The sequence below is a fragment of the Plasmodium coatneyi genome, chromosome 3 (assembly GCF_001680005.1).
Source record: "Plasmodium coatneyi strain Hackeri chromosome 3, complete sequence".
Classification (NCBI taxonomy): Eukaryota; Apicomplexa; class Aconoidasida; order Haemosporida; family Plasmodiidae; genus Plasmodium; species Plasmodium coatneyi.
Window position 1 is genome coordinate 331486 of NC_033558.1, and position 24508 is coordinate 355993.

The 24508-nt window shown below is 39.6% G+C and overlaps 6 protein-coding genes across 6 annotated transcripts; 2 read left to right on the forward strand and 4 right to left on the reverse strand.

Moving 5' to 3' along the window:
- Positions 1-18: 18 nt before the first annotated feature.
- PCOAH_00004740 (KIR protein) lies at positions 19-1698 on the reverse strand (the record flags this gene model as incomplete). Its single annotated transcript, XM_020057289.1, has 3 exons — positions 19-192; positions 635-775; positions 886-1698. The coding sequence occupies 3 exons, from the start codon at positions 1696-1698 to the stop codon at positions 19-21; spliced, it is 1128 nt and encodes a 375-aa protein (XP_019912933.1).
- Positions 1699-2843: 1145 nt separating this feature from the next.
- Positions 2844-4521, reverse strand: PCOAH_00004750 (Variable surface protein Vir7-like protein; the record flags this gene model as incomplete). Its single annotated transcript, XM_020057290.1, has 2 exons — positions 2844-3265; positions 3810-4521. 2 exons carry the CDS (start codon positions 4519-4521, stop codon positions 2844-2846), a joined length of 1134 nt encoding a protein of 377 aa, XP_019912909.1.
- Positions 4522-11329: 6808 nt separating this feature from the next.
- On the forward strand, positions 11330-14135 carry PCOAH_00004760 (SICA antigen; the record flags this gene model as incomplete). Its single annotated transcript, XM_020057291.1, is given in 3 exon segments — positions 11330-12877; positions 13430-13864; positions 13878-14135. 3 exon segments carry the CDS (start codon positions 11330-11332, stop codon positions 14133-14135), a joined length of 2241 nt encoding a protein of 746 aa, XP_019912986.1.
- Positions 14136-15250: 1115 nt separating this feature from the next.
- PCOAH_00004770 (Uncharacterized protein) lies at positions 15251-16600 on the forward strand (the record flags this gene model as incomplete). Its single annotated transcript, XM_020057292.1, has 1 exon — positions 15251-16600. The coding sequence occupies one exon, from the start codon at positions 15251-15253 to the stop codon at positions 16598-16600; it is 1350 nt and encodes a 449-aa protein (XP_019912960.1).
- A 527-nt stretch (positions 16601-17127) lies between these two features.
- On the reverse strand, positions 17128-20899 carry PCOAH_00004780 (Uncharacterized protein; the record flags this gene model as incomplete). The annotated part of the gene is made up of 7 exons (XM_020057293.1): positions 17128-17886; positions 18081-18130; positions 18299-20162; positions 20285-20334; positions 20436-20541; positions 20740-20809; positions 20874-20899. The coding sequence occupies 7 exons, from the start codon at positions 20897-20899 to the stop codon at positions 17128-17130; spliced, it is 2925 nt and encodes a 974-aa protein (XP_019912810.1).
- Positions 20900-22326: 1427 nt separating this feature from the next.
- On the reverse strand, positions 22327-24143 carry PCOAH_00004790 (Prefoldin subunit 3; the record flags this gene model as incomplete). The annotated part of the gene is made up of 6 exons (XM_020057294.1): positions 22327-22452; positions 22730-22819; positions 22939-23043; positions 23223-23334; positions 23521-23591; positions 23747-24143. 6 exons carry the CDS (start codon positions 23810-23812, stop codon positions 22327-22329), a joined length of 570 nt encoding a protein of 189 aa, XP_019912779.1.
- Between the last annotated feature and the right edge of the window lie 365 nt (positions 24144-24508).

The following is a 24508-nucleotide window of genomic DNA, read 5'->3' on the forward strand; positions in this document are numbered from 1 at the left end:
AGAGTAGAGGAAGGGAACTTATCTAATATAAGGGACAGAATATACTTTTCCATCATCTCCTGCTGTGGAATATTCTGACGAATATTCTATGGAAGTGTCGTCACCTGAGAACCTGTTCAATTTACTGCTGATGGATCTTTTTCTTCTGTTCCCTTCAGAGTGGTTATGTTTATTAAAGAAGAATGGTTTATACTAAAATGAAAAAAAAGAAGGAGGTGTAGGTGTGGTGTGTTGTTAGTGTGGTAATGTGGTGGTATTATTATTAGAGTGTTGTGATGTGGTGTGGTGGTGTATTATTACTAGAGTGTCGTGGTGTCGTGTATTATTATTAGAGTGTGTGGTGTGGTGTATTATTAGAGTGTTGGGGTGTGTTTCTTTAGGGGAGGTTTTATTATTATTTTCTTAGGGAGGATAGGGGTACATTACGTACATTACTTATAATATGAAAGGAAAAGGGTATATTACGTACGTTATTTTTAAATTAGCCAGGGAGTGAATATTATGTAGGATGATAACGTATATTGTTCCGACGGCCTCGTTCAGGGAGATCATTCTTCCCTTTTCGGGCAGGTAGTGGCCTATCACTATATATAGTAGAATTGTCTGTTGACGAGTCGAATGTTGATTCTGCTACTGTAGAATTATCGGTTGTATATAATGAAGAGGTGTCTGTTGTGAGGGTTTCGAAGTTGCGTCTGATGGCGGATCTTTTCCTTCTTCTGTTCCTTCCTCGTCCCTTAAATGTGTTCCTGATCCAGGGGGGTAAAAGATTATACTGAAAATTGTGAAGGAGAAAGGGGATGGTGTAAATACATGTAATATCTACATATATATATGTACTTATATATATGTAGATATATATAGCTCTATTATAATTGTGATTACCTTATATAACATAAAAGCAAGTGTTGGTAATCCAATTAGTGTGCCTAGTGTGGAAGAGATAATAGCCGGGGTGGTGGTGGTACCACCATCCTCCACCTGTGGTGATGATGCAGCAACTACTGAAGGTTTTGAAGAAACTGTTGAGGACAACTGGTCCAAACAGGAAAGGAGATTTGCCTCCTCTGCGTCTGGTGATGGTGGAGGGGGATCATCCCCTCCCGTAGCTTTAGACTTCAGTTTTGATGGTTCTGGGATAGTACCACCACCACTAACACCATTACCTTCGAACTTGTCCCAAAATTTTTTAAAGTACAGATCTTGATTAAGTGACCCACTTGCTTTTATTTGTCCATAAGCACCATCAGCTCCACGATCTCCACGATCTTCATCAGTTCCCTTAACTCCAGTTAGGTAGGTGTCATATGCAGTAGTACACGGAGTTCCGGCAGCCTGAGAGTCTTTTATTTTCGTCCATATGGTTCGGTAGTCGTAGTAATAATCGAAGACTTTTTTTCTCTGTTTCAAGATGCTACTGTTAACAGTATTGTGCATAGTACTGTCCAAAAAAGTGTTAGCACACAGTTCGTTGTTGGGCCCATCGTTCAATTTAATATAGATGCTTTGTATAACTTCCTTAAGTTTAGCATATCCTCCTTTCAATTTTCCCTCTAGTTTGTCACCTAACCAAAAATAAAAAAAGTTACACAACTTCTCTTTACATGAAGGCTGACTTTTCTTTGTATGCATTGTATTCATTGTAGATAATAAACACGCAGTATTTGCAATTTTGTCCTGAGGAACTTCGCTATACATATTGCTCTTTAAATTATCCCCCACAATTTGCCCTATGCTGCCTTCCCAAGAAGTGATGTTCGGACATGTTTTTTTGCCACCATCATTCTGTTCGAATGCTTTATATATTCTTCTGGATGGTAATTGATCCACACTACACTCATCCTACACATGTAGAATTGTTGGGTGGAATGGATGGAGTACATATAAATGTGTATTGTGCATTTTTTTAAATTTATTATATTATGCACATAGAGAATATTATATGCACACACATATTTATGTGTGTTTTTTTTTAGAAGGGAAGAGAAGAAAAGAAGAAAAAAAATATATAAGCCCCAGGCAATGGGCAGTAGGCAGTGTGTGTTCCTTCTTTTTTCTTCCTTTTATTTTCTTTTCTTACCTTGTTTTTGTCATTGTTCTTATGTGTGGACATATTCCTTTAGGTATATATGTAATGGAATTTATGTCAATATTGTTACTTATATATTTATATATATTCATGCAAAAAATGCATATGTGTGTGTGAGTATTTCTATTTGTTCTATAATGATTGTGCATATGGAATTTTTTGTACAAATTTCTGTACAAACTGAACGAGCTTCCCACGGATGGTTACCATAAACGATTACCTATTATTACATACACTTCTTATTTTTCTTCCAATTAATGATGTACATATATTACTCAATTTTGTTAGGTGGCAATAGCACTTTTATACGTATATGCAAAACTATTATTTTTTATATATAATTTAAGGCATAAGGAAATGTAGGAAGACATGTAATAAAGTATCAAAATAAAGAAGGGGGAGGAGAGGGACGAACATAAATAAGTGCGACATTCATACAAATGTAAGAAGCAAAAATGACCATTCTTCCTTTCTTTCACTTTCCTTCCCCTAAGCGCTAATTTTTTTTTCTTTTTTCCTCCATTCCTTTTTTTTTTCCCTTTCCTTCTTTTTTTTTTATAATTGTTTTCAATAGCAATAATAATAATTCCTTATTAATTCTCCTCCTTTTTCTTAAATTTTCCTTTTTTCATGAGTACATTATGAATAAGTCATTCACATGACAAAAAAAAAAAAAATGTGCATAATATATTATGTATACTATTTGAGATACCCACTTATGGAGTTATTCACCTCTCTATAGGGATGATGATGATCATCTGGTGGATGATGATGTAGTGTATGGAATTGAATATTCGGACGAATATGCCGTTGTTAATGTGTCGTCGTCATCGTCAAACTCATTAAATTTTCTCCTAAGGGACCTTTTCCTTCTTCTTCCTTCAGAACGGTCATGCTTCCTCAAAAAGAAAGGTTTATACTTGTAAAAAAAGTATGCTAAGGCAGGCAGTCCTATTCCAGCTAATGCACCAGACACAGCAGCAGGAACGATACCAGGATTATCAGTTTGTTCCCCTTCCTTTCTGTGACTACCACCACCGTCACTCCCTCCCTTTCCTTCTCCACCAGAAACACCATCCACTAAATCGGCATCCGAAAAAGAACCGCTGCTGCCGGCTTGATTTGGATTGGGGTTTGGTTTGAGTTTTGGTGGTGGTGGTGGATCGTCATTTCCACCTAAACAAAGAAAAAAATACGAAAGGTAACTTCAATGTAATATTTTTTTTTTTTTTTTTTTTTTATTACACCCTTCGGGTGTACTCCCCCCCACGGGGGAACATACGCCTACCACCACCCTAACAACCATCCTTCCGCGAACCACACATAACAACCTTCCCTTCCAACTACCCCATAACAACCCTCTTTCCACCTACCACCCCAAACAACGGTTCCTTCCACTAACTACCCTAGCAAGCTTTTTTCCACCCCTAAACCCTTCAATCTACCTACCACCTAACAACCCACTTACCACCCTACCACCTAACAACCTCTTCCTTCCACTTACCACCCCTAACAACCCACCTACCACCAACCAACCACCCCTAACAACCCACCTACCACCAACCAACCACCCCTAACAACCCACCTACCACCAACCAACCACCCCTAACAACCCACCTACCACCAACCAACCACCCCTAACAACCCACCTACCACCTAACAACCTTCCCTTCCAGATACCACCACACCATCATAAAGCAATGTAGTACCAGTCACTTACCGTCGACGACGGCGTCACCTAAATCGAAGTCATCTCCTGGGCACGATACTTCATTACATGTTAAATCTGAAGGTTTCCCATTACCGTATTTCCCAAAAACTGCTTCAAATTTTTTGCAGCACGTACTACTAGCATTACTTCCACAACTCGTATATACGTCTTGGTATGTTTCAACAACTTTCTTCAGGTAATCGGAATATTCTTTACAGCAACGTTCGTTCCCCGTAGGTGAATATGTCAAAATAAGTAAGTAGTCCTCAGAGTAATCGTATATTATTTTTCTCTTGTCGAATTCGTTCTGGTCAATATCAGGACATATCCTTGTACACTTACTTCTGCGATTTAACTTCCGCAGTTCATTGTAAATTTCTCCCATGACCGTTTGAAATGAACCAGGAGTGTTTAAATTTTTCGATACTTCGCCCCCTAACCAATAGTAAAAAGCATAGCACAGATCATCATTGGACTCTTCGCCCTTCTCAGTTTCATGTATATGGCACCATGCCCTTACAATGTCCTTAGCATGGTTCCCAGCTTTAAGATAAACTCCTATTTGATTCTCAGCATTCGATACCCCCTCCTTTTTAATGCAGTCGTCGGAGTTATTTTTTGGTCCCAGCTTCCCGTATAAGTACTTATTTGATAAGAATTGCTCCAAATATTTCCTCTGTGAATGTAATTGGGAGAATATACGTTTCGATATATTTATCATTCTTGAATTTATTATATTATGCACAAAATGAGGTATATTTATAATATTCATGTATGTATTTAGGATAAAAGGAGCTAACCCCGAGTATTGTCCCCTCTCCTGCCACCATTGTTTACATACAGATTCCTTCTATGTATATGTGGAATGTGAATTTAAGTTAGAACTTCTTTACACATGTGCTCACACATTTATCGAAATAAAGGAAAATGTGAAAATACTGTTTGCTCCTTTTAATTATAAATATCGAACATACACCAAACTCCTATTCTTTTCCCTTATATATATACTGCACAGTTCCTTGAACAATGATAACATATTGCACGTATATATTCAATCACCACATATTTGTATAATTAAGGGTAAAAAATGTAGGATGGAAATAAGCAGGAAATAACATGAAATAAAGGAGAAGAAAAGAAAAATGGAACTTACAATTTTATGTACATTCCTTCTTTATGCATGCTCCACATGGTTCGATTATTCGTGATTATTGAGAACATTATGTTACTACTTACACGCCTTAGCTTCTACATATAATAATGTGCATGCACCCTTCCCCTCTTTAGATAAAAAGGATTTTCACATATATATGTGTATATGTAGGTACATTGATTATTTTATATTTTATTGTTTTTTTTTTTTTGGAGGAAGGGGAGATTGCCCATTAAAAAATTGATCACACATATATATATAGTATAGTTCATGCATATGCATAGTACACTTTTCCTCTCATCTTGAATGCTTGTATATCAATTTATACTCATTGAAGTGGCGTTATTTTATGAGAAGATACAGGCAAAATTTTCAACAGAGGGAATTGCATTATGCATAGAACAAAAATACAATATGCGCTCTTGTAAGAACACTCCTTCATGTACACTTCCTCCCTTCCTTCTATAATCATTCAATAATAATAATTTTCTTTCCATTCCATTCCCTTCCTTTTTTTTTTATTCTTTTCATTTCTGATGAGTTCACTACAAATAACTTCTCTATATAAAATATAAATTGTATTACCTAATCTGTTCCTTCTCTCTCTTCTTTTAAGGGTAGATTATATTTTTTTACATATATATATATTCATGTTACGTTACTGTTCATTCTTTTTTCTCTATTTTTTTAATTGTTTTTTCTTTTTTTGTTTATTCTTTTTTTATTTCAATAAGGGGCAGAAAAAACTTTCCCTACCATGTTCTATATATATTGTTGCTTACTATATGATTATAGCCTTCCTTTCTGTTTATAGTACTTTTTTTACGATTTCCCCCACTTAACATATAAATTCTGCGGGTTCCTTCCTGTGTGTGCTTAAATATTAATTTTGTTCCAATAAAATGATTCATATTCACAGTTTATATATATATAAATATGCAGAAAAAGGATTATAATTATTACAACTTATTCTAACTTGCTACTCCTTCATATTGTTTTGAATAATTAACAGACGTGGTAATCATTCCTTAAAGGAAGGAAGGAAGGGGTCTAAGGAAGGAAGGTTGTTAGGTGGTAGGGTGGAAGGAAGGTTGTTAGGGTGGTGATAGGGTGGAAGGGAAGGTTGTTAGTTGGGTGGTTGGTCGAAGGAAAGATCATTGTTAGGGTGGTGGTAGTTGGAAGTAAGGTTGTTAGTGGTGGTGGTTGGTGGAAGGAAGGTCATTAGGGGTGTTAGAATGTACTTTGTTAGGGGTGGTAGATTGAAGGTTGTTAGGTAGTTGGTAGGTGGAAGGAAAGTTGTGTTAGGGGTGGTTGGTAGTAGGAAGGTTGTTAGGGGTGGTAGATGGAAGGAGGGTCTAAGGAAGGAAGGGAAGGAAGGAAGGAAATAAAGGGGTCTAAGGAGGGAATGGTCTAAGGGGAAGGAAGAGGAAGAGAACAACCGTCCTTAGGAAGGAGGAAAGGAAAGAAGGGAACATATTTCCCAGAGGAAGGAAAGGAATGGAACAACATTCCTCGTTCTACTTCAGGAGGAAGGAAGGGAACAACTTCCCCTATGGAAAGGGAAAGTAATTCCCTGCAGGGATAAATTCCCCAAGGGAGGAACAATACCTTGCCAAAGGGAAGGAAGGTACTTCCTTAAGTAAAGGAAGGGAACAGCCTTCCCTGAGTAAGAAAAGAATAATCCTTCCTAGGGGAGTAGTAAGGAAAGGGAAGGTAATTTCCTGAACGGGAAGAGAACAACATCCCCTAAAGGAAGGAAAGGAAGGGAACAAAAATTCTCTCTTGAGGAAGGAAAGGGAACAATACCTTTCCCCCAAGGGGACAGAGGTCCTCCTTTGGGGGACAATTCCTGCAGGAAGTGGTCCTTCTCCTTAAATGTCCATTAAATTCTTCTAAGGGGGAAGGAATAATATACAGAGGGGGAGGGGGGATGTATTATATAGGAGGTACATGTGTTCTACAGTGTACATACTTATGCTCAGATATGAAATACCGATGTAGGCCGAATTCCATATTTCCCTCACATTCGGAAATGTGGAACAAATATGGAACACTTGGGATGTATAGAGATTGTGCGTACAAATTTTATTGTTAACAATTACTCTTTAGCAATTTTATTGTAAGTGAATTCTGTTATTCGCAATTTTCCCCTTAAGAACTTTTTTCTTAAGGTTAATTAATTTGTTCGCCTCTTGTGCTTAACACTCTTCTTATATGTGGCAATTTATTTATGTTGACACCATTCCTTCTTAAATTATGCATAAAGGAAGAAGTTGCATAGAATGAGGAGAGAATAGGAAATGACGCTAAAAATAACTTATGTCGAAGGAATAAGTTGTATACAACATATATAGGTAAACATTAGGAAAAGGTAAAATGAAGTGTTCTATGTTTCGTTCTTTCTTTTTTTTGATTCGCATTATATTTCATATTCATTCGGAAAAAAAAAAAAAAAAAAAGAATGCAAAATTTAGGGATATATATGCACGGTAGGGAGAGAGTATCCCTAACAGCATATCTAAATTCCAGTTGAGCAAAAAAAAATTGTTCCCATATTGCGGGTGAATTTTACAATTGTGTGACTTTTATTATTACGACACTTTTGTTCCTCCTATAGTTGCATACGCATTTTATTTTTTCTCTGTAATTTATTCATTGACAATGTGTTGTTCGTAATTTCTACGAGGGAATTATGTATTCGGGAATTTCGTGTTTAATAATAATTTTTTTTTGACTGTAATTTCTGCTGCAACACTTCCCCTTTTTTTCCGTGAACAATTTCTTTCTTTGTTGAACAATTCACACTAATTTGAAGGCGAATTTATATGAGAAGAGGCACCTCCTCCCACAAAGAACAGTGTTCATGAGCAAGTGTAAAAGTTGTACATAAAACAGAATAGAATAAAAAAAAAAAAAAGGAACGAACCAATAAGTTGTATAAGAAGGAAGAAGAACAGAATGGAACAATGTGCTGTACGACTAAACGAACCTGAAGGATATTCACAATGTTCTTAAGGATGAATAGGGAAATTAAAAAGGGAAGAAGGAAAACGAAACATTCCGCACATCCGGAAGGAATCAGTAATAAAATAATAATATGGGCAGGAAGGAGTGTATGCAGTACACAGCACTACTCTTATATGATGAATCACAATTTCATTGAATAAGTTATGGTAAAAGAAAAATGGCTTCAGATGTAGAATTTGGCCCTTTGAAGAAAAAATGGTTGGAGAAGCATGATTATAAAGGGGAAAGCGAGGGAGCAGGGGAGGTAATATAATGTAATGTTTTCTATTCTTAGTGCATGAATGTGTCGCTGTCTTGAATTATGCTATTTTCTTCTAATAGTAATGAATATAATATATAGGAGTGACATATATGAACTTCTTAATCTAACTTTTAGACAATGTTACTCACGGCAATGAGGACTTGGATTGGGGAATTCTTGAATGGAATGGAAAAGGGAGGTGATGTGGAGACTGCTAAGGAAGGGTGCAAAGAAATGAATGAAGGGTCAAATAGAATGACATATGAAGAAGTAGAAGTGTGCGAATATGTTTTGAGGAATTTGTTAAGGATAAGGAATATTGACGGAGGTCCATGTGAAAAAGGGAAAGATGTCGATAGGGAGATAAAAGAGTACGTACAGTGTGCAATAATGAACTTCTGGTCCTATTTGTACCAACAAGATCACTGTGATAAGAAGAAGGTTATATGGAATGCATTTGATAAAATGAACGAAGTGAACAGTACATTTAGTGGAATAGGATGGTCAAGCCAAGAATCCAATACAGGAGGTGTGTGTAGGGAATGTAAGTACGGAATAATGGAACACATGGTAGTAAAGGAAACACCAATGTTAAGTATTATTCGTGATGCTATAAAGGGGAATGGAGATGTTATGACATTAATAGAGAAGCAACCAAAAAATCCATGTCCACAACCACCACCACCAAAACCGAACAATGTTCTACCACAACAACTTCAACTACAGTCAGCAGCAAAACCCGACACCACCACAACAGACCCATTTGTAGACGTATTGAAGCAATGGATGAAAGAAGAAGGGTTACATGAAGAAAAAAAATATGTAATATTCATTGTTTTAGAATAAAAAGTGAATTCTGATTAAATGAGGGAGCACATATGAAATAATAAAGTTGGAGTAAGGTAATTCTTGAAAGAATATTAATGTGCACATCATCTATACTATTCTTATTTTTTTAGAATGACGTATGGGAACATATAAGGAAAAAGAATGAAGATGAAATAATGAAGTTACTGAAGAGCCCAGACAATAATAAATTGAAAAGTTTATGTGCTCAGGACCTGGAGAAACAAATTAATATTCTTCCACAGGAGAAAGGATTCTGCAAAGCCATGGTAAGGATATTCCTACATATGAATGGAATGACAACTAAGGACAGGAATATAATAAAGGAGAACGATGGGGGGAAGGGTAGGTCTCTCATGAGGTGTGTGATGGACACAGTAACTATGTTCAATTTATTTGGGGGGCATACATGTTATTGGAAATATGCACCATTTGCATACAGAATGGCAACGAAGGAAGGGAAAAATTTGGGTATTAATGATAGTAATGGAAAGTGTGCATGGGTAAATAGTGATCAGTTAGTATTGGGAATAAAATTATTCGGAGGTGCAGTTAAAGAATTAACTGAGGAACAGAAGAAAAGTAGGATTACAGATTGGCAAAACATAGAACAGGCTGGTAAGTTCTATTGTAAGAGATTGAAGGATACTGAAAAGAAAGGATGGATAGAAGAGGAAGAAAGAGGAAAAATACAGCATGCAATTAAAGATAAGGATAAATTATCGAAAGAAGATCGGAAGGATATATTGAATAAAATAAGGGAAGGAAAATTAAATAACTTTCAAGAAATAGAAGAATTACTGGAACAGAAAATTAATGGGCCACCCCCCAAATCCCAATTAACAAGTAAGGTTGATTGTAAGGATCATAGTAATAGGGTATGTTTGGATGCAAAGGTCAACAAAATGTTCCAATCTCGATGGGTAAGTAACAGTACTTCTTTATGTCCTTCATCTTTATGTTTTCATTCTTTTTCTTCCTCCTTTATCTTTTAAGAAAATATTTTTCATGGAAAATGGAACATGCATACCACAGCATGTAAGGAGTAGTAGTGGTTGTTAGGGTGGAAGGAATGTATTCCTAAGGGAAGGAAAGGTTGTGTTAGGGGTGGTGGAAGGAAGGTTGTTAGGTGGTGTGCGGTAGGTGGAAGAGAAGGTTGTTAGGGGTGGTAGGTGCATGAAAGGAACATTGTTAGGGGTGGTGGTAGGTGGGTTGTTAGGTGGATGGTAGGTGGGTTGTTAGGTTTGGTGGTGGTGAGTCATAAGTATATATATAAAAATGAACATGTACACATCATCCTTCCTTCCTATTTTTAGAGTGCAACAAAGGATCAAGTGTATGGTCTATTTCAAGAATTCAACAGGGAACTGAATGACGACGATGAGAACGATGGTTCTACAGCTGTTTGTGACGAAGTCGTAGAAGGTAACCACGTCACCAACCGTGATCTGCACAAATGTTTCTGTAAAATTCTTATAAGGAATTTAGGTAAAGTAACAAAGAAGAATAGTACGTACACCTATAATAAGACAAAGTGGAATGTGCACAGCATGAACGAGAAAGCGCCATGTGATCTGTTGAATTTATGGCTAGTTCTATATGGATCAAAGTATAATATAAGCAAAGAGAATATTGAATATGCATTCAAGGCAATAACTAATTTAAACAATGCATTTCCCGAAAATAAATATGAGAATTGTATATATACAGGTAATTTTTCAGTGAACGAAGTGCAGGAAGGTGTTGGTTACAAGGAAATTTATAAATGGTTTCTGAATTATGACAGTGAAAATAAAATGTGGGCAATAAGTAACGAGAATGCATGCAAGAGAAAAGACGGGAAAATCAATGGACACAGTAAAATAATAAAGGAAAAAGTAGAAGACGCAAGTAAACAGTTGCAAATCAAAGCAAAGACGGTTGCTGAAGAAATAAAGAAAGGGATTCCCATAATTGAATCAGTTGAGAAAGAATTAAAGTCCTCTAAATCTCGACTATCCCCCACCCTGAAATCGGGTGGATCAGGTTGTTCTATGGAATTAGGGAAAAAAGTCCAAGACGGGGAAGAAGGTACAATGTGACCACTGTGTATTTCCATTGTCCATGTGTAGAAGTGTACATAGTTCCTATAATTGCATTTATAGTTTAAATATAACTTACCATGCATGGACTATTCATATGGGTGTATGCCTCCTTTCTATGTTCTTCATTCACTTTGTAGAAAATTGGGGAGAGCTCTTCACAAAATTTTCAAATCATCCTATGGAAAATGACACTCATTATGATAGAAGTAAATTTAGGGTGCTGTCCACGTGGTGTGAAGTGGAAGATGATGACGATGGAGGTGTTAATTTAACAAAGCATAAAGAATTTTGCAAATTGATGCTGAAAAATTTGTTAATGGTAAGTGAAGAAAAGTACAAATGTGAAAAAGAAACATTGCAGCAGGGAGGAAAGAAATGGTGTGTTAAAGCATGTGACTTATTGAATATATGGTTATTGCATATAAAGGATGAATGCGTATCGGAGGATGTTATTAAAGGAGTGTTCACAAGAGTGCATGCAGCAGATGCACTTTTCGGAGACACTGGGGAATATACGAAGTGTATGTATGGAAGGATTAGTAATTTACTAAGGGATAATGATGATATGTTAAATAATATGCTGAAATGGATGGAATGTAAGAAGAGAGAGGGGGAAATGGATGAGGTTTATAAAAAGAATTGGTGTAATAAAAGTGCTGGACTGAACAGATCAGTTGGATGGAATCAATGGAAAAATAAAAATACAGATAAAGAAAGAGAGTTGGAAGGGGAGAAGTATATGGAAGAACTTAAGAAGGTGGAAGAGCAGAAGGAAGATGTATTACAAGAGATAAAAAAGGTGTCCTTGGGACAGCAACCCCCTCCGCCCCCACCTCAACAACAGGATGGTGGGCATACACAACAAGGTGGTAATAAACCACAGGGACCACCTCCCCCAGGAAAACCACAAGAACCACCACAACCAGGTGGGCTAAGTACGGAAAGTAAAGATGATACAGATGGAAAAGGAAAAGGTAAGTCTTCAGCTCCAAACTGTGTGGAAGGAGTAGTGGACGGTAACGCTGAAGATGCTATGAAATGTATTAGTTTGGACGATGATGTGCCACCAACAGAACCGCCCACTAATATTGTGGATGAACAGTATGAAGCTACACGAACTAGTGGTCCCGTTGGTAGGGAAGGTAGTGAAATAGCTAAGGTTGACATAGCTGAGGATCATACTCAACTTCCTTCTTCCTCCGTCACCCATGTTCCTGCAGTTCCTCCCGGTCTCCCCGCCGCTCCCACTGATCCTATCCCTGATGACCCTGACCAGGATCTCTCCTCTTCTAGTAGCAGTTCTAGATCCTCCAGTAGTAGTAGTTCCTCTTCCAGTGCTACCTCCCCTGGTGTCCCTGAACCGGCCACTCCTAATTCTTCGCAAGATGATAAAATTGCTCATACGAATGGTGCACAGGGCCCATCGGGTGGTGGACCACCTACTGCTAATAAGGATAGTACAATTGAACAGAAGGATCATTCGTTAACTACTACTCCAACATCAACACAGTATCCAACAGCAACAACAACATCTGTTCCAGCAAAAGGGAATGATCGGGGAAGTGGTCCGAAATCAGCAGGTGGAAGGCAGGCTTTCCTTCCACCTAGGGTGTTAAAATGGAAGGTAGGGAAAGAAGGAATCGTACCTTTCGACCTCCTTACCCCATACCTTCCTACCATTCCTGTTTTCATTGGTATTTCTGCTATGACCTACCTCCTCTGGAAGGTAAGAAAAAAAAAAAAAAAAAAAATTTTTTTCCGCAAAAAGAAAAAAAAAAAAGAAAGAAAAAAGAAAAGAGTGGATGAATATGTGAATGAGTAAAGGAGTATAAGGTTTCGCATAGTAAGATATGTGTACGATTTCGCACTTTAGGGTGTGTATATAAGATTTCACACTTAAGGCTGAGTGTAGGATTTTGTATATAGGGAAGGTGTCGCATTTTACACTTTATGGGTGTGTGTAGTATTTCGCATTTTAGGGTGTGCGTGTAGTATTTCGCATTTTAGGGTGTGCGTGTAGTATTTCACATTTTGGGGTGTGTGTGCAGGATTTCGCATTTTAGGGTGTGTGTGTAGGATTTCGCATTTTAGCGGGTGGGTGTGTATATGATTTTTTTAGGGTGTGTAGAATATCTGGGTTTAGGGTGTACGTAGGATTTCGCATTTTAGGGGTGTATGTGTAGGATTTCACACCTGGGTTTGAAGTAGTAATTACTTTTGCGTGTAAACAACATTTCACACCCCTATTAAAGAAACATTTTCTCTTTTTTTTTTTTAGTACTTTGTCCTCGGTAAGCGAAGAAAACGTTACAAAAGAGCTCATCAAGTACGTGTTCCTCAAACTTTGGAAGAACAACCTCTTGATCATGTGGACGACCAGGCAGATGGTGCACATGAATATACCTTAGTAAAGGAACGAAAACCGAGATCTGCTCCAACGAGAAGGAGGAAAAAACGTTCTGGTCGCCGCATGATTATTGATATTCATTTAGAAGTCTTAGACGAATGTCAAAGGGAAGAACTGTATTCGACGAAGGAGGACTTCCTTGTCATTATTGTTCAAGAATTTATGGGAAGTGAATTTATAAAAGAAGATTCTGTTCCTAAGGAAGGTGTTCCTAAGGAACAGGTTCCATGTTCAGATTCCAGGTTGAGGGAGGAAGACCTTGTTCCTAAGGAAGGTATTCCTAGGGAAGATGTTCCTCTGGAACAGGTTCAAAGTGCAGATTCCAGGTTTAGGGGAGGAAGACTTTGTTCCTAAGGAAGGTGTTTCTAAGGAACAGGTTTCCAGTTCAGATTCCGGGTTTAGGGAGGAAGACTTTGTTCCTAAGGAAGAAGTTTCTAGGGAACAGGTTCCAAGTTCAGATTCCGGGTTTAGGAAGGAACACTTTGTTCCGAAGGAAAATGTTTCTACGGAAGAATTTCCTAAGGAACAGGATCCACGTTCAGGTTTAGGTTTTAGGGATGAAGACTTTGTTCCATAGGAAGGTGTTCCTAAGGAACAGGTTCCTTGTTCAGATTCCGGCTTACGGCATAGTAAATACTTTTTTTTTTTGTTGTTGTTGTTTTGTAATTAAATTGTTTACGTTAATGCTTAATAAATATAAGTAAAAAGAACTCTTTAATACATTCCTATATGTTTGGTAAATTTTTTTCACTGAACATCCAATATGTTATATTTTTTTTGTTATAGGTTTCTTTACCTTCATAAATTTTTTTTTTAATTTTTTACACAAAAATATTTTTTTGAAAAGGTCAGCACATTTTTTTTTTTTTTTTTTTTTTTCTTCTTCGTGCTTCGTTCGGAGTACCTTCTCTTAAACAGCTATACATATATACAAATGTAGATGCAAATGTAGGAAAAAAAGGAAAAGGAAATAAAATAAAAAAAAATTATCGCTCAAAGGAAAGAAAAGATATGGGAAAAAAAAAAAAAAAAGGAATAGCAAAAGGAATGTTGCAGGGTCCCTTGCGAAGGAATTCCATATATACACATATATAAGGTACCCGGTGCCGCCTGCTCATTTGGTACCGTTTCTGCATTGGAACAACTCCTCCAACATATTTTAGGGACCCCCTTTTTTTTTTTTTTAAAAAAAAAAAATAATAATAAATAAAAAAGAATACGTATAGTTTATCACGTAAAAGCGCATTCACGTATGCATACACATTGATGTACCTATACGTAACGCACTCTTTTTTGCTGTACTCTCACCATGCTGCTACATTTGAATACGGGAAATTTGCCCCTCATTGGGATAAGCTGGCGCAATTCGCTTTGTTCGCCGAGCCTACCGCGGTAACTGTTACGTAGTTCGTGGCAACGTTGAAAACTGGCTCCACGTATTTGAACCGCTGCCACAGCTCAATAACGGTCCTTTTAGAGGACTACCCAGATGTTCCAATCTGCGCGTAAGTGGCAAACATCCCCGGGTAGTACTTTCACCCCATTTTGCGAATGGATGTGATTGTCCACCTGACAAGGAATGAACGATGCCTCTCATTTGTGCGAAGTTCGATAGGGGAAGAACTTTCCGTAAGAGCTGAAATTTAGCACCTCCTCGCATGAAAAAACTGCTCACCTTCCCTTGTGCGGAAAATGTTTCACCATTTGAGGGGGAAAAATGCACTGCATAACTACCTATCGAGGTGCGCCTGGGGGAAGTTCCCACCTGGGGTTATCCCCTACCGGAACCGCGGGCCCAAGGTGAGAGGCCTAACTGTGTTGGAAACTTTGAGAAGACCCAACAGTGGTTATAGTAAGAAGGGCGACCCATCGCACACCACAAGGCACAGAACGGATTGCAAAGGTGGCAAAGCAGTTCCCTTTAAAGAAAAGCATGAAAGAGACGGACGTAGCGAACGCAGTAACAAGCTAAACGCAGAAACGTCCATGTACTACCCAAAGAGCAACTCCTTCCCATATGTGACTACCGGCATCTTGCTCAGCATGGTGGGCATTTCGTCCTTCTTCCAATTTTTAATTTACGACTTGAAAAATTGTGAGGACGAATCGAGCATCCTGCTGAGGGTAAACGAAATCCTCGCCCATCTGGATGCCTACTTTATAATTCACGACTTTGAGGGGGGCCCAAGTGAAGGACGCAATGCAGGCAGGCGTGGTGCCGTGGAGTCTAGCCTCTTCAGTATCAAATATTTGACGTCCCCATTTTTCACTAATGAAAATATCCTACAGTGCGCAGTTCAGTTGTCCACCTTTTTTTTGGCCTCCAGATTTCTCGAAAAACAATTTGGGTCCCTTAAGTTTGGCGCCCTATTCATATGCGGCTGCATACTTTCCAACCTTCTAACACATCACTTTTTAAAATATCTTACGAACCAAATGGAAGCATTAAACTTTTTCAGCTTTGTTCTCATACACCCTTCTGGGTCCATGGCTTTTATATGTGCCCTGTGCTCCATTTGCTTCAAAAATTGTGCCATCTGGAAGGACATCCCTGTGCACTGCTCCATTTTAGTCGTTCCCTATTTACTTTCTTCCTTTTACGGCCTCTTATCTTTGTACAAAATTGGAAAGAACAGTTTAGAAAAGACTCATGGGGAGGTCGATCAGGAAGGAGGCGCTCCCAATCAGAGGAAATCCCTCCAAAATGTACACCGTAAAGACCATCCCTATGAAGATTCCCCACAGATGGATGTGCCAAACGCAACAAGCAGCAGCCATGCCAACGTCCCAAGTGAAGCCATGGAAACTTTAAGGAACTTCCTAATCGTAAAAGCATGTGATGAAGTTATTAAGAGACGCAAAAAGGAAAATATGTTTCCAAGCAGAAAGATACAGAACCTCAAAAATGAATCGCTAAAAAATATCAACGAAATTAATGACAAGTCGAAGAAAATATTTTTTGGTTTGTCTTCTTCCTTTACGGACATATGTGGCATCCTCCTCGCATCGTGCGGGTCTTTCCTTTTTAAAATGCTCAGGTAGTTTTTGTTGTGGTTTCCCGCGCGATGGCAAGGTAAGGTAGGGCACGCGTGCCGTGTGCACCTACCCAAATGGGAGCTTATCAATTTTGGGAGAAACAGATAAGCGCGTTAAACTTACCCACCCAGGTGCGCCCCCGAATTTGTAAAAGAAGACCCCCTTCTCATTGCTCTGTTATAATTTAAGGGGGAAAAAACTACCGGGTGGACGTATGTAATTCTTAGCACCCTCATTTTAGCTGCACTATTTTTTATTTTTTTTTGTTTTTGTTTTTTTTTCGAGTGAAGCTAACAATGTTGTGCACCCCTCGAAAGGGATAAACACCCTTTGTGGGTGCCCAGCCTGTCAGCCATCTTGAACGAGCGCTCCTTTACCTGTTTCTTTCTTCCGCTTTAATCGCAATAGCCTTTTATCCATGAGACATAGTGATGGAGGGTACTCCCTTCACACTCAATCCACTTCTTAGAAAATGCTACATTTAGCAGCACCACCACACCCCCAGGATGCCCCATTTGTAGACTTCCCCAATGTCAGCGCTTCGGCACAGTTTTCATTTTTAACGACGACAAAGACACCTTCCTCTTCACAGTTATATGGAGCGATGCATTCTTATGTTTTGCAATTTCGTCTGCAGTCATTCTTTTATTTGAATAATTCAGATGAGCCAAGTCGGCGTTCAGAACCTTTTGCAAAATGTTACTGCTCTTCTTTGGGGGAAACTTCTTCATGGGTTTCTCCAAAATGGGGGAGAAACCCTTTGTGTTGTTCTGGTCCAAGTGGCCGATCGGTTTGGTCAGTGGATCGCCCTGAAATAGGGAACCTACATCGCTTGTCGCCCCGACAGTCGATACCGCCTTCTTAACCTGCAGGAAGTCCCTCTTCATTGAATACCCCTTTAAGCTCCTCCCCATGGGATGCGCACGAAATTTCGTACTTCCATCTACGTTGCCATCTACGTTGGCATCTGTGTTTCCATCCTTCTTTCCATCTGCGCTTCCTTTATCGCTGTCTCCCCGTCTTACCATTTCCCCCTCCTCTCTGCCTACCCCTGGAAAGGCTTTACCTTCCAAGTCGCTAGCTATTTGATCCTTATGTTGGCCCTTTTCCGCACCCGAATCGTCGCTGGACTCCGAACTTTTCTCTTCCCCAGGGGTACCAAATTCGCTGTTCCGTTCCTCCCTCTCCGTGTCAGCACTGTGGCTCGATGCCCTTCCTAATTTTCCATTTATCGTGAAATTGAATGCACTAAATAGGTCAGAGAAATATGTACTGGAGCTCCCTTTGGGTTCCTACAAAGGTAGGAAGGTAATTGTAGGTGCGTTCGTGGGGTGGAGCAAACAACCTCCGCGGTAGTCGCGATATGCTGCTCGTGAGAAGAACAGACCGCCTTGCGCCATAATGTGTGCACACGGGAAAGCGAGCGAACTTTGAAGGGCCAAACGGTTGGGCATTTTTTATTTTATTTTTTCTTCCATCGCGTTACCTTCTTGGGACTCTCCTCCCGGTGTGACATGCTCGCTTGGATCTCCTCTTCTGAAAAAAAAAGAAAAAAAAGACTTCCCTTAGTGGGGTATTTTCAAAAGGAGAAACGCTGCTCCATTTTGTCCAACATTTATCTCCCCTTCGCCTTTCCCAGAAGAAGTACCGCATCACAGACGGCACCTAAGTGTGCACAACCACCCCCACTCATAACGCCCTTACCTCTGCCACCATCTTCACTCGAAGTAGCGATGACCACCTCGTTTACGTGAACAATGCTGCCACTTTTTTTTAAAACCAATGGACTTTCCTTGAAACTTTTTCTCTTTAACAAATCAGAAATATTCTTCCCATTTGGTTCTTTCATTTTTAGAAGGCTTTTTATTAATCCGCCTGTAAGGGGGGGTATTTTCTTTGGGGCATTCTTCACCTTAGGGGTTACCCCCTCCAACTGTCCATTCGACATCTTCACTTTTTCATTTTGCACGGACAAACTACTGCTACCTTTCTGTTCTACTTCTGAGCCTTTCCCACTAACTGGATGCTTCAAAATGGGAGTATATGCCCCTAACGGGGGTCCTTTCCCCTTTGGTACAATCTTTCCTTTCTGAAGGGGTGGCAGGAGTCTACCAGCTACGCTTTCCTTCGCACTTGGTACAGTAGTTTCCCCCAAGGTGTTCGATTCATCCGTACCTGCCATCCCAGTTGGGTTGCTTCCTTCTTTTAAAATGTGAGGTTCAACTGAGAGGTCACTTCTTTGTTCCACCGCCTTGGCGCTTATCTCGGTACCTTTAAAATAGCAACTTTGTTTTTCTTGATTTACCGTTGGAGATCCCCCGTTTGGTACTTTTGACAGAAACTTTTCACCCCTCATGATATTTTTACTCTCTTGTCTTTTGGCTAGCTCCTCTTTATAACTCTCCACTGTGTGCACACCATTCGGTTTGGCATCCTTTGGAGTAACTTTCTGAGTGAATCCCTTTTTAGACACATCTTCCTGGACTTCCTTTCGGTTAGAAATTCCCTTGAAGTGAATCACATTGGAGTATTTACTTCTACCCAAGCTGCCAACTCGATTGGCCTCTTTTTCAGCACAAGGGACTGCTACATTATCTCCTTCGTTTTCGTACCTGTTCTGCGGTGCAAGTATTCTGGTGACACCTCTTCCGGTTGACAGGAGTTTCGAACCTTCACCTTTCGAAGGGGGAGTTGGAGCGGGACGTGGTCTAGGAGTTACTTTCCCCCGTCCTGAATTAGCCAAGTAAAGCATTCTCCCTACACAGTTACTGTCCTTTTTAATACGGTTAACAGGTAATGATCCCAATATTTTTTCACTTTTGTGGATCCCTCCTTCAAGGGTTCCCTTCTCCATACCAGGCACTACATTTTTTAATGGCTCCTTTAGGAAATTTCCCCCCTCTTCAACTTCAGTACGAAGTAATAACAACTTTTTATTTTCTTTCCCCCCTAGGGGGTCCCTTGCATACAAATGAGTGCTATTCCTGTGGGGGTATAACCCCATCCCGCTGCGTGGAATGCACTTGGGTGAAGGATCACCCTCCAAATGGGGATCACTCCACACGTTGGGCTTACTCAACAAGTGGAAACTACGCGATAATGGTAATGGTAATGTGTTGTCCCGATAAATATCATCATCCTTTAGGATCATTTCAGTCAAGGACGGCTTGCAAACACTTGGGTCCTTTGACGAGATAGCCCTTAATTTCAAACTGAGGGGAATAAATTTCCAAACATTATGCAGATGTAGCCATTTCTTATCATCAAGTAGTACAGATATGTATTTCAGATCATTGGAGCAGTGTTCCCAGAGGTGTCGGTACAGTAACCATGACCTGTTGTTTGTCTTCACACACAACCATTTTAAATCCCTCCTGCATAATTCCCATCTGTCAGCAATGGTTAGCCACCCCTTATCATCAGTTTCGGAAGCTATCCATTCTAGGTCTTCTAATTTGTGAGGAGGAAGTTCATCCCTTGTCTCCGCCTCCTTCTCCACGTGTGTATCTCCTATTTGGGTTAATACTGTATGTATCAATTTTGTGCACCGGTATATTTTTTTATCCCTCTAAAAAGGTGTCACAGAAAAATTGGGGAGAGGTGTTGGGGGGTACTTAGGCGCACGCCACTTCGCACAAGTGAACATATATAACTACGCTCACGCAACTATGCGCCGTTGAGTCTTCCTACCACGGTGATCGAATTCAGTATAGAATGGATTAATGGGAGAAGGGCCAAGACTGAGGGGGGAAATGAGGAGCCGTCCGCGTGTTCATTCTCATGTTCGGGCACATGTAGTGTTTTTGTTTACCCTGTTTTATCTACTTTTTGCGTTCCTTACCCGGTGTGCGCACGTCCGAGCAGATGTGCTGCACTATATCACAGATGGCGTTAATGAAGACGTTTATCAGCTGTATGTTCACGTCTCCCCCGTGGAGTTCGCTTCTCTACGAAGAGGGGAAGAAGAAAACAACAGGGTTATTTTTTTATAAAAGGATCTCTCCATTTGGTAGCAGCAATTCTGTTTTTGTCTAATCACTGCAGTGGTGCATCCCTTTCGGTTGTTCGGCCCTTTCGAAAAGGTGCCCATTTTTAGAAGAGCAAAATTGCACTGAACAATCCTTCTTCTTTTTATTTTTTTCTACCTTTAAATTTCGTATTTGGTTTTTATACGAGTACACCGCAATTTCGTACTTCTTCACCTTTTCAGTCATGCTGCAGAATAAAGGGAAAAAACGGACAATGTGAAGCAGAAGATACAGATACAATTTAAACGCACGAGGTGTTTCTTTCTTTATTTTTCATTTTAATTGTACAGTCGCTTATACTCCCTTAGCTCGTTTAACTCCAGCAAATGGTCTGCATTGTTATTAAAAAGGTTCTACAAAAGGGGGTTAAGGGAAAAAAATAAATAAATAAATCATCCACTGGGTTTAAGCAAAAGGCGTATTCATGCTTTCCAATTTTAGCGACCTTTTGTCTTTTTCATTTTAAAAAATATATTCCCCTCTTCGTAGGGAGGGATAGAAACAAAATTAACCATTCTTACTGGGGTGCACTTATCATTTAACTTCTTTATCGCTGGTGCCAAGGTGGCCATGTCCCTCTCGAATGGGGTGCCGATAAAACGATGATTTGAAAACTTGTCCAATTATTCTGCGCAACTGTTGCTGCGTTGAGAATTGTGTGTAGCTTCAATAAATGCAACTTTTTCCGAATGATACAAAAGTGCTAATTTGTCCACATATGGCAAAGTAGCAGGGGTGTGCCGCTTCAGTAGGAGACGTTTTTAATTAGTGGGGCGCGTACGCTGAATTGCTTTTATGCTTTTACTTAGTTATTTTATTTCCTTTATTTATTTTTTTTTTCTCTTAATATTTCTCAGCAAAAATATATGAACACACAAGAATTAAATTACGGGAAAACAGCAACGTACGCTGAATTTTGCCTGACTCGTTCAGGTTGTTCTGTAACAGTGTGCAACAGCTAGCGAGAAATTACATCCATTTGTTTCTCTCTTTTGCTGGTTCCCCATGTACGTTGCTTAATTTGGCTGGCTTTTACATTTTTTTTTTTTTTTTTTTTATGAACAGTGTGTGCACAAAAAAAAAAAAGAAATTCCTACAGTTATCATAAAAAAATGCACAACTGGGCAAATGAATTAAAAAAAACAATTGTGTAACCATTTGTGGCTTTGCAAGTAGAAATGAGCAAAGGGATAAACAAATAAAATGCATATATTTACACGCACATTAGGTCAATCCATTTTATGCTTAATTTCACCAGTTGGGGTGAACATTCTGTGATGGGTTTGAAAAGGGGCGTATCGAAGTGGGGCGATGTGGATGGAGAAGAAATTGAACGAGGTGTGACAAAACTGAGGGTGAAGAAGTTGTCTTTAAGAAAGCCTTGCCGTCACACCACACCGACACAGCGCAAAGAACATTTCTTCCTTTGCTGTTCAAATTCGTTCCCCTTCACTAAAAAAGTTGCACCTCATTTTGTCTTTTCTCCCCTTTGAATATAAAAAGAGTGATTCATTGTAAAATATGAATGAGCCTTGGACTCCCCTCTTATGCTGGGTAAGAATTTCTACACTTAACGCGCAGGGCTTCACATTTACACATTATTTTTTTGCGGCCACAGCATCCTGAACAGACGAATTTACACTTTTTTTCCCGACATACTAGTGAAGAAATGTAATTCACGTCATATGACGTGTTCCCTACAAATTAGCCCTGAGCTTCAACAACGTCCTTTTCTTTGTTCTTTTTTTTCATCTCCACATAATTGTGAATTCTCGATATGTTAATTTCTGTGGTTGATATTTGCTCGTGCAGCCACTGAAGCTCTTTGTCCTGGACAAAAAAAAAAATAAATAAATTATAAATGTTGCACGCGAACACGTTTATGCCATGTAAATATTTTGTCACACCCTGAATGGTGGGTTATAAACTTTTTCTTTTCTTCGCACAGCGGAGCATATTTTGTTTGCGTCATTTTATTGGGAAAATGAAACAAATGGTCACGAAAATGCGCTTTCCGCATTTTATTTTTCCCATTTTTTTTTTTTTTTTTTGCATAGTGAGATGGTCTATTTTTCTCACACAATAAATGATGCACACGTGTGCGTACCATTTCGTCGTACAGATTTACAGCCCTATCTAAGTGGTGATTCAGTAGCTCCACTGCCTCTTTAAAGGGGAATTCAACCATCACGTTGGCCTAATAAGTGCAGGGTTAAAAGCAAGGTTATGCAAGGACGGTATAAGTTGTGTCTCTCAAATGGCGAAGATACAAAATGAAGAACGATTCGTGCTGGTGGTGCCTGCGTTTTCGATTACCCCCAGCCAAAGTAAAATGTGATCCGTTTTGTCGATAACTCCCCTGGCGTACAGGGACTCCTCCAAGGGAAAATACAGCTCCAAGTTTTTGCTCTCGTTCATTTCCTATAACGGTGTGAAGGGTGCACATGAGTATGTGCGCGTGTACCTCTATAGGGGAGGGCAAAATGGGTAAACCATCAGGAAGAGGTACACGTTGGCCAATTCGAACGAGACCGCAAACACTTCATAAATTCGCACTATGGAAATGTTCAGCATGCGTACGGAGGGACGAACATACGAACCTTTCTTTTGTAAAGGGCGTTTACTACTTTTAGGGCATCTTTCAATTCGGGGATTTTCTTCTCCGTGTTTATCTGTCTAGTTACAAAAGTGTGCTCCATGAATTTGTATTTCCTGAAGGAGACATGGTATGAGAAATTTCCACCATTGGGGGTGTCTATAACCTGGTTACTATTATGTTTGCCTTTTGCGAACGAAGGGCTTCCACTTTTATGTAAAAGCTACAGTGCGGTAACGAATATGTACGTGGTGCCCACACACGGTGGGGCGTTTTTTTCGCAAAGGGTGAGGTGCACTTACAATAGGAGCTCCTTGGCCAGGCGAAGAACCGTTTCCTCATTTTTGTTTTGCAGAAATTCTGTGACGTGTTCCTGCGGAATGGGGGAAAGATGCATCAGCACAGGTTAACGTGAGGTCAAATCAAACCGTGTGGACACTCAAATTGGGATTGCTAAGTGACCGGCCCAAAAAATCGCTTCTAAGCAGCGCTTCTAAAATTTTCCACTTTTTTTATCTTTCCGCTAACTATGAACTTAGCCCCCGGGATGTTCCGGACGGACCTCGTGTTGTCCGTCAAATCGTCAAATGACATGTTTGTATTTCGCAGGAAGGATGGGTGTGAGGCAAAATGGCAAGCTCGCCTTCACGGCTTTGAGTTTGCTACAGGTGGGATACACCTTATAGGGGCAACGTGGAATTGCTACGCACACATGCGGACGTACATGCATATGTACCTATGCGATTATATACATATGTGCTTATACATGTGCATGCGAAGGGCACACTTTTGCCAAGCCACACTTTCTCCTCATGTAACTATTTGCTTTCAAGAGATTGTCGCTCCTTTGCGTCGTTTTATGCACAGCCTCATAGCTCTTGTAGTAGGAAAACAAATGCCATGACTGGACGCACAAATGGAGAAAAAGAATTAAAAAAAACGCGATGGTAACTCCTGCCTCCATGCGACTTTGCTAAGTACGGCTGAATGTTTTGCTTGCAATTTTGTTCACATGTTTCTGCGTCGGAAGTTGCTCCTCGTCACAGGGATATATACTGTGCGGGTGCGCGTGCGCGTGCAAGGAAGGAATCCTTGGCAAGGGCGTTTGTTTGGGTTTCACATGTGTTCATGTTTATATTTCCACTTATGCGTACGCTTATCCTTTCGCTTATGTTTAATTTTTTTTTTGCACAATATGTACCCGCGTGTTAATGTTAAAATGGGTCCACGCTTACATGACAAAGGAGCTACATGTACAGTACATGTTATATGCAGAATTTCGAAATGGGA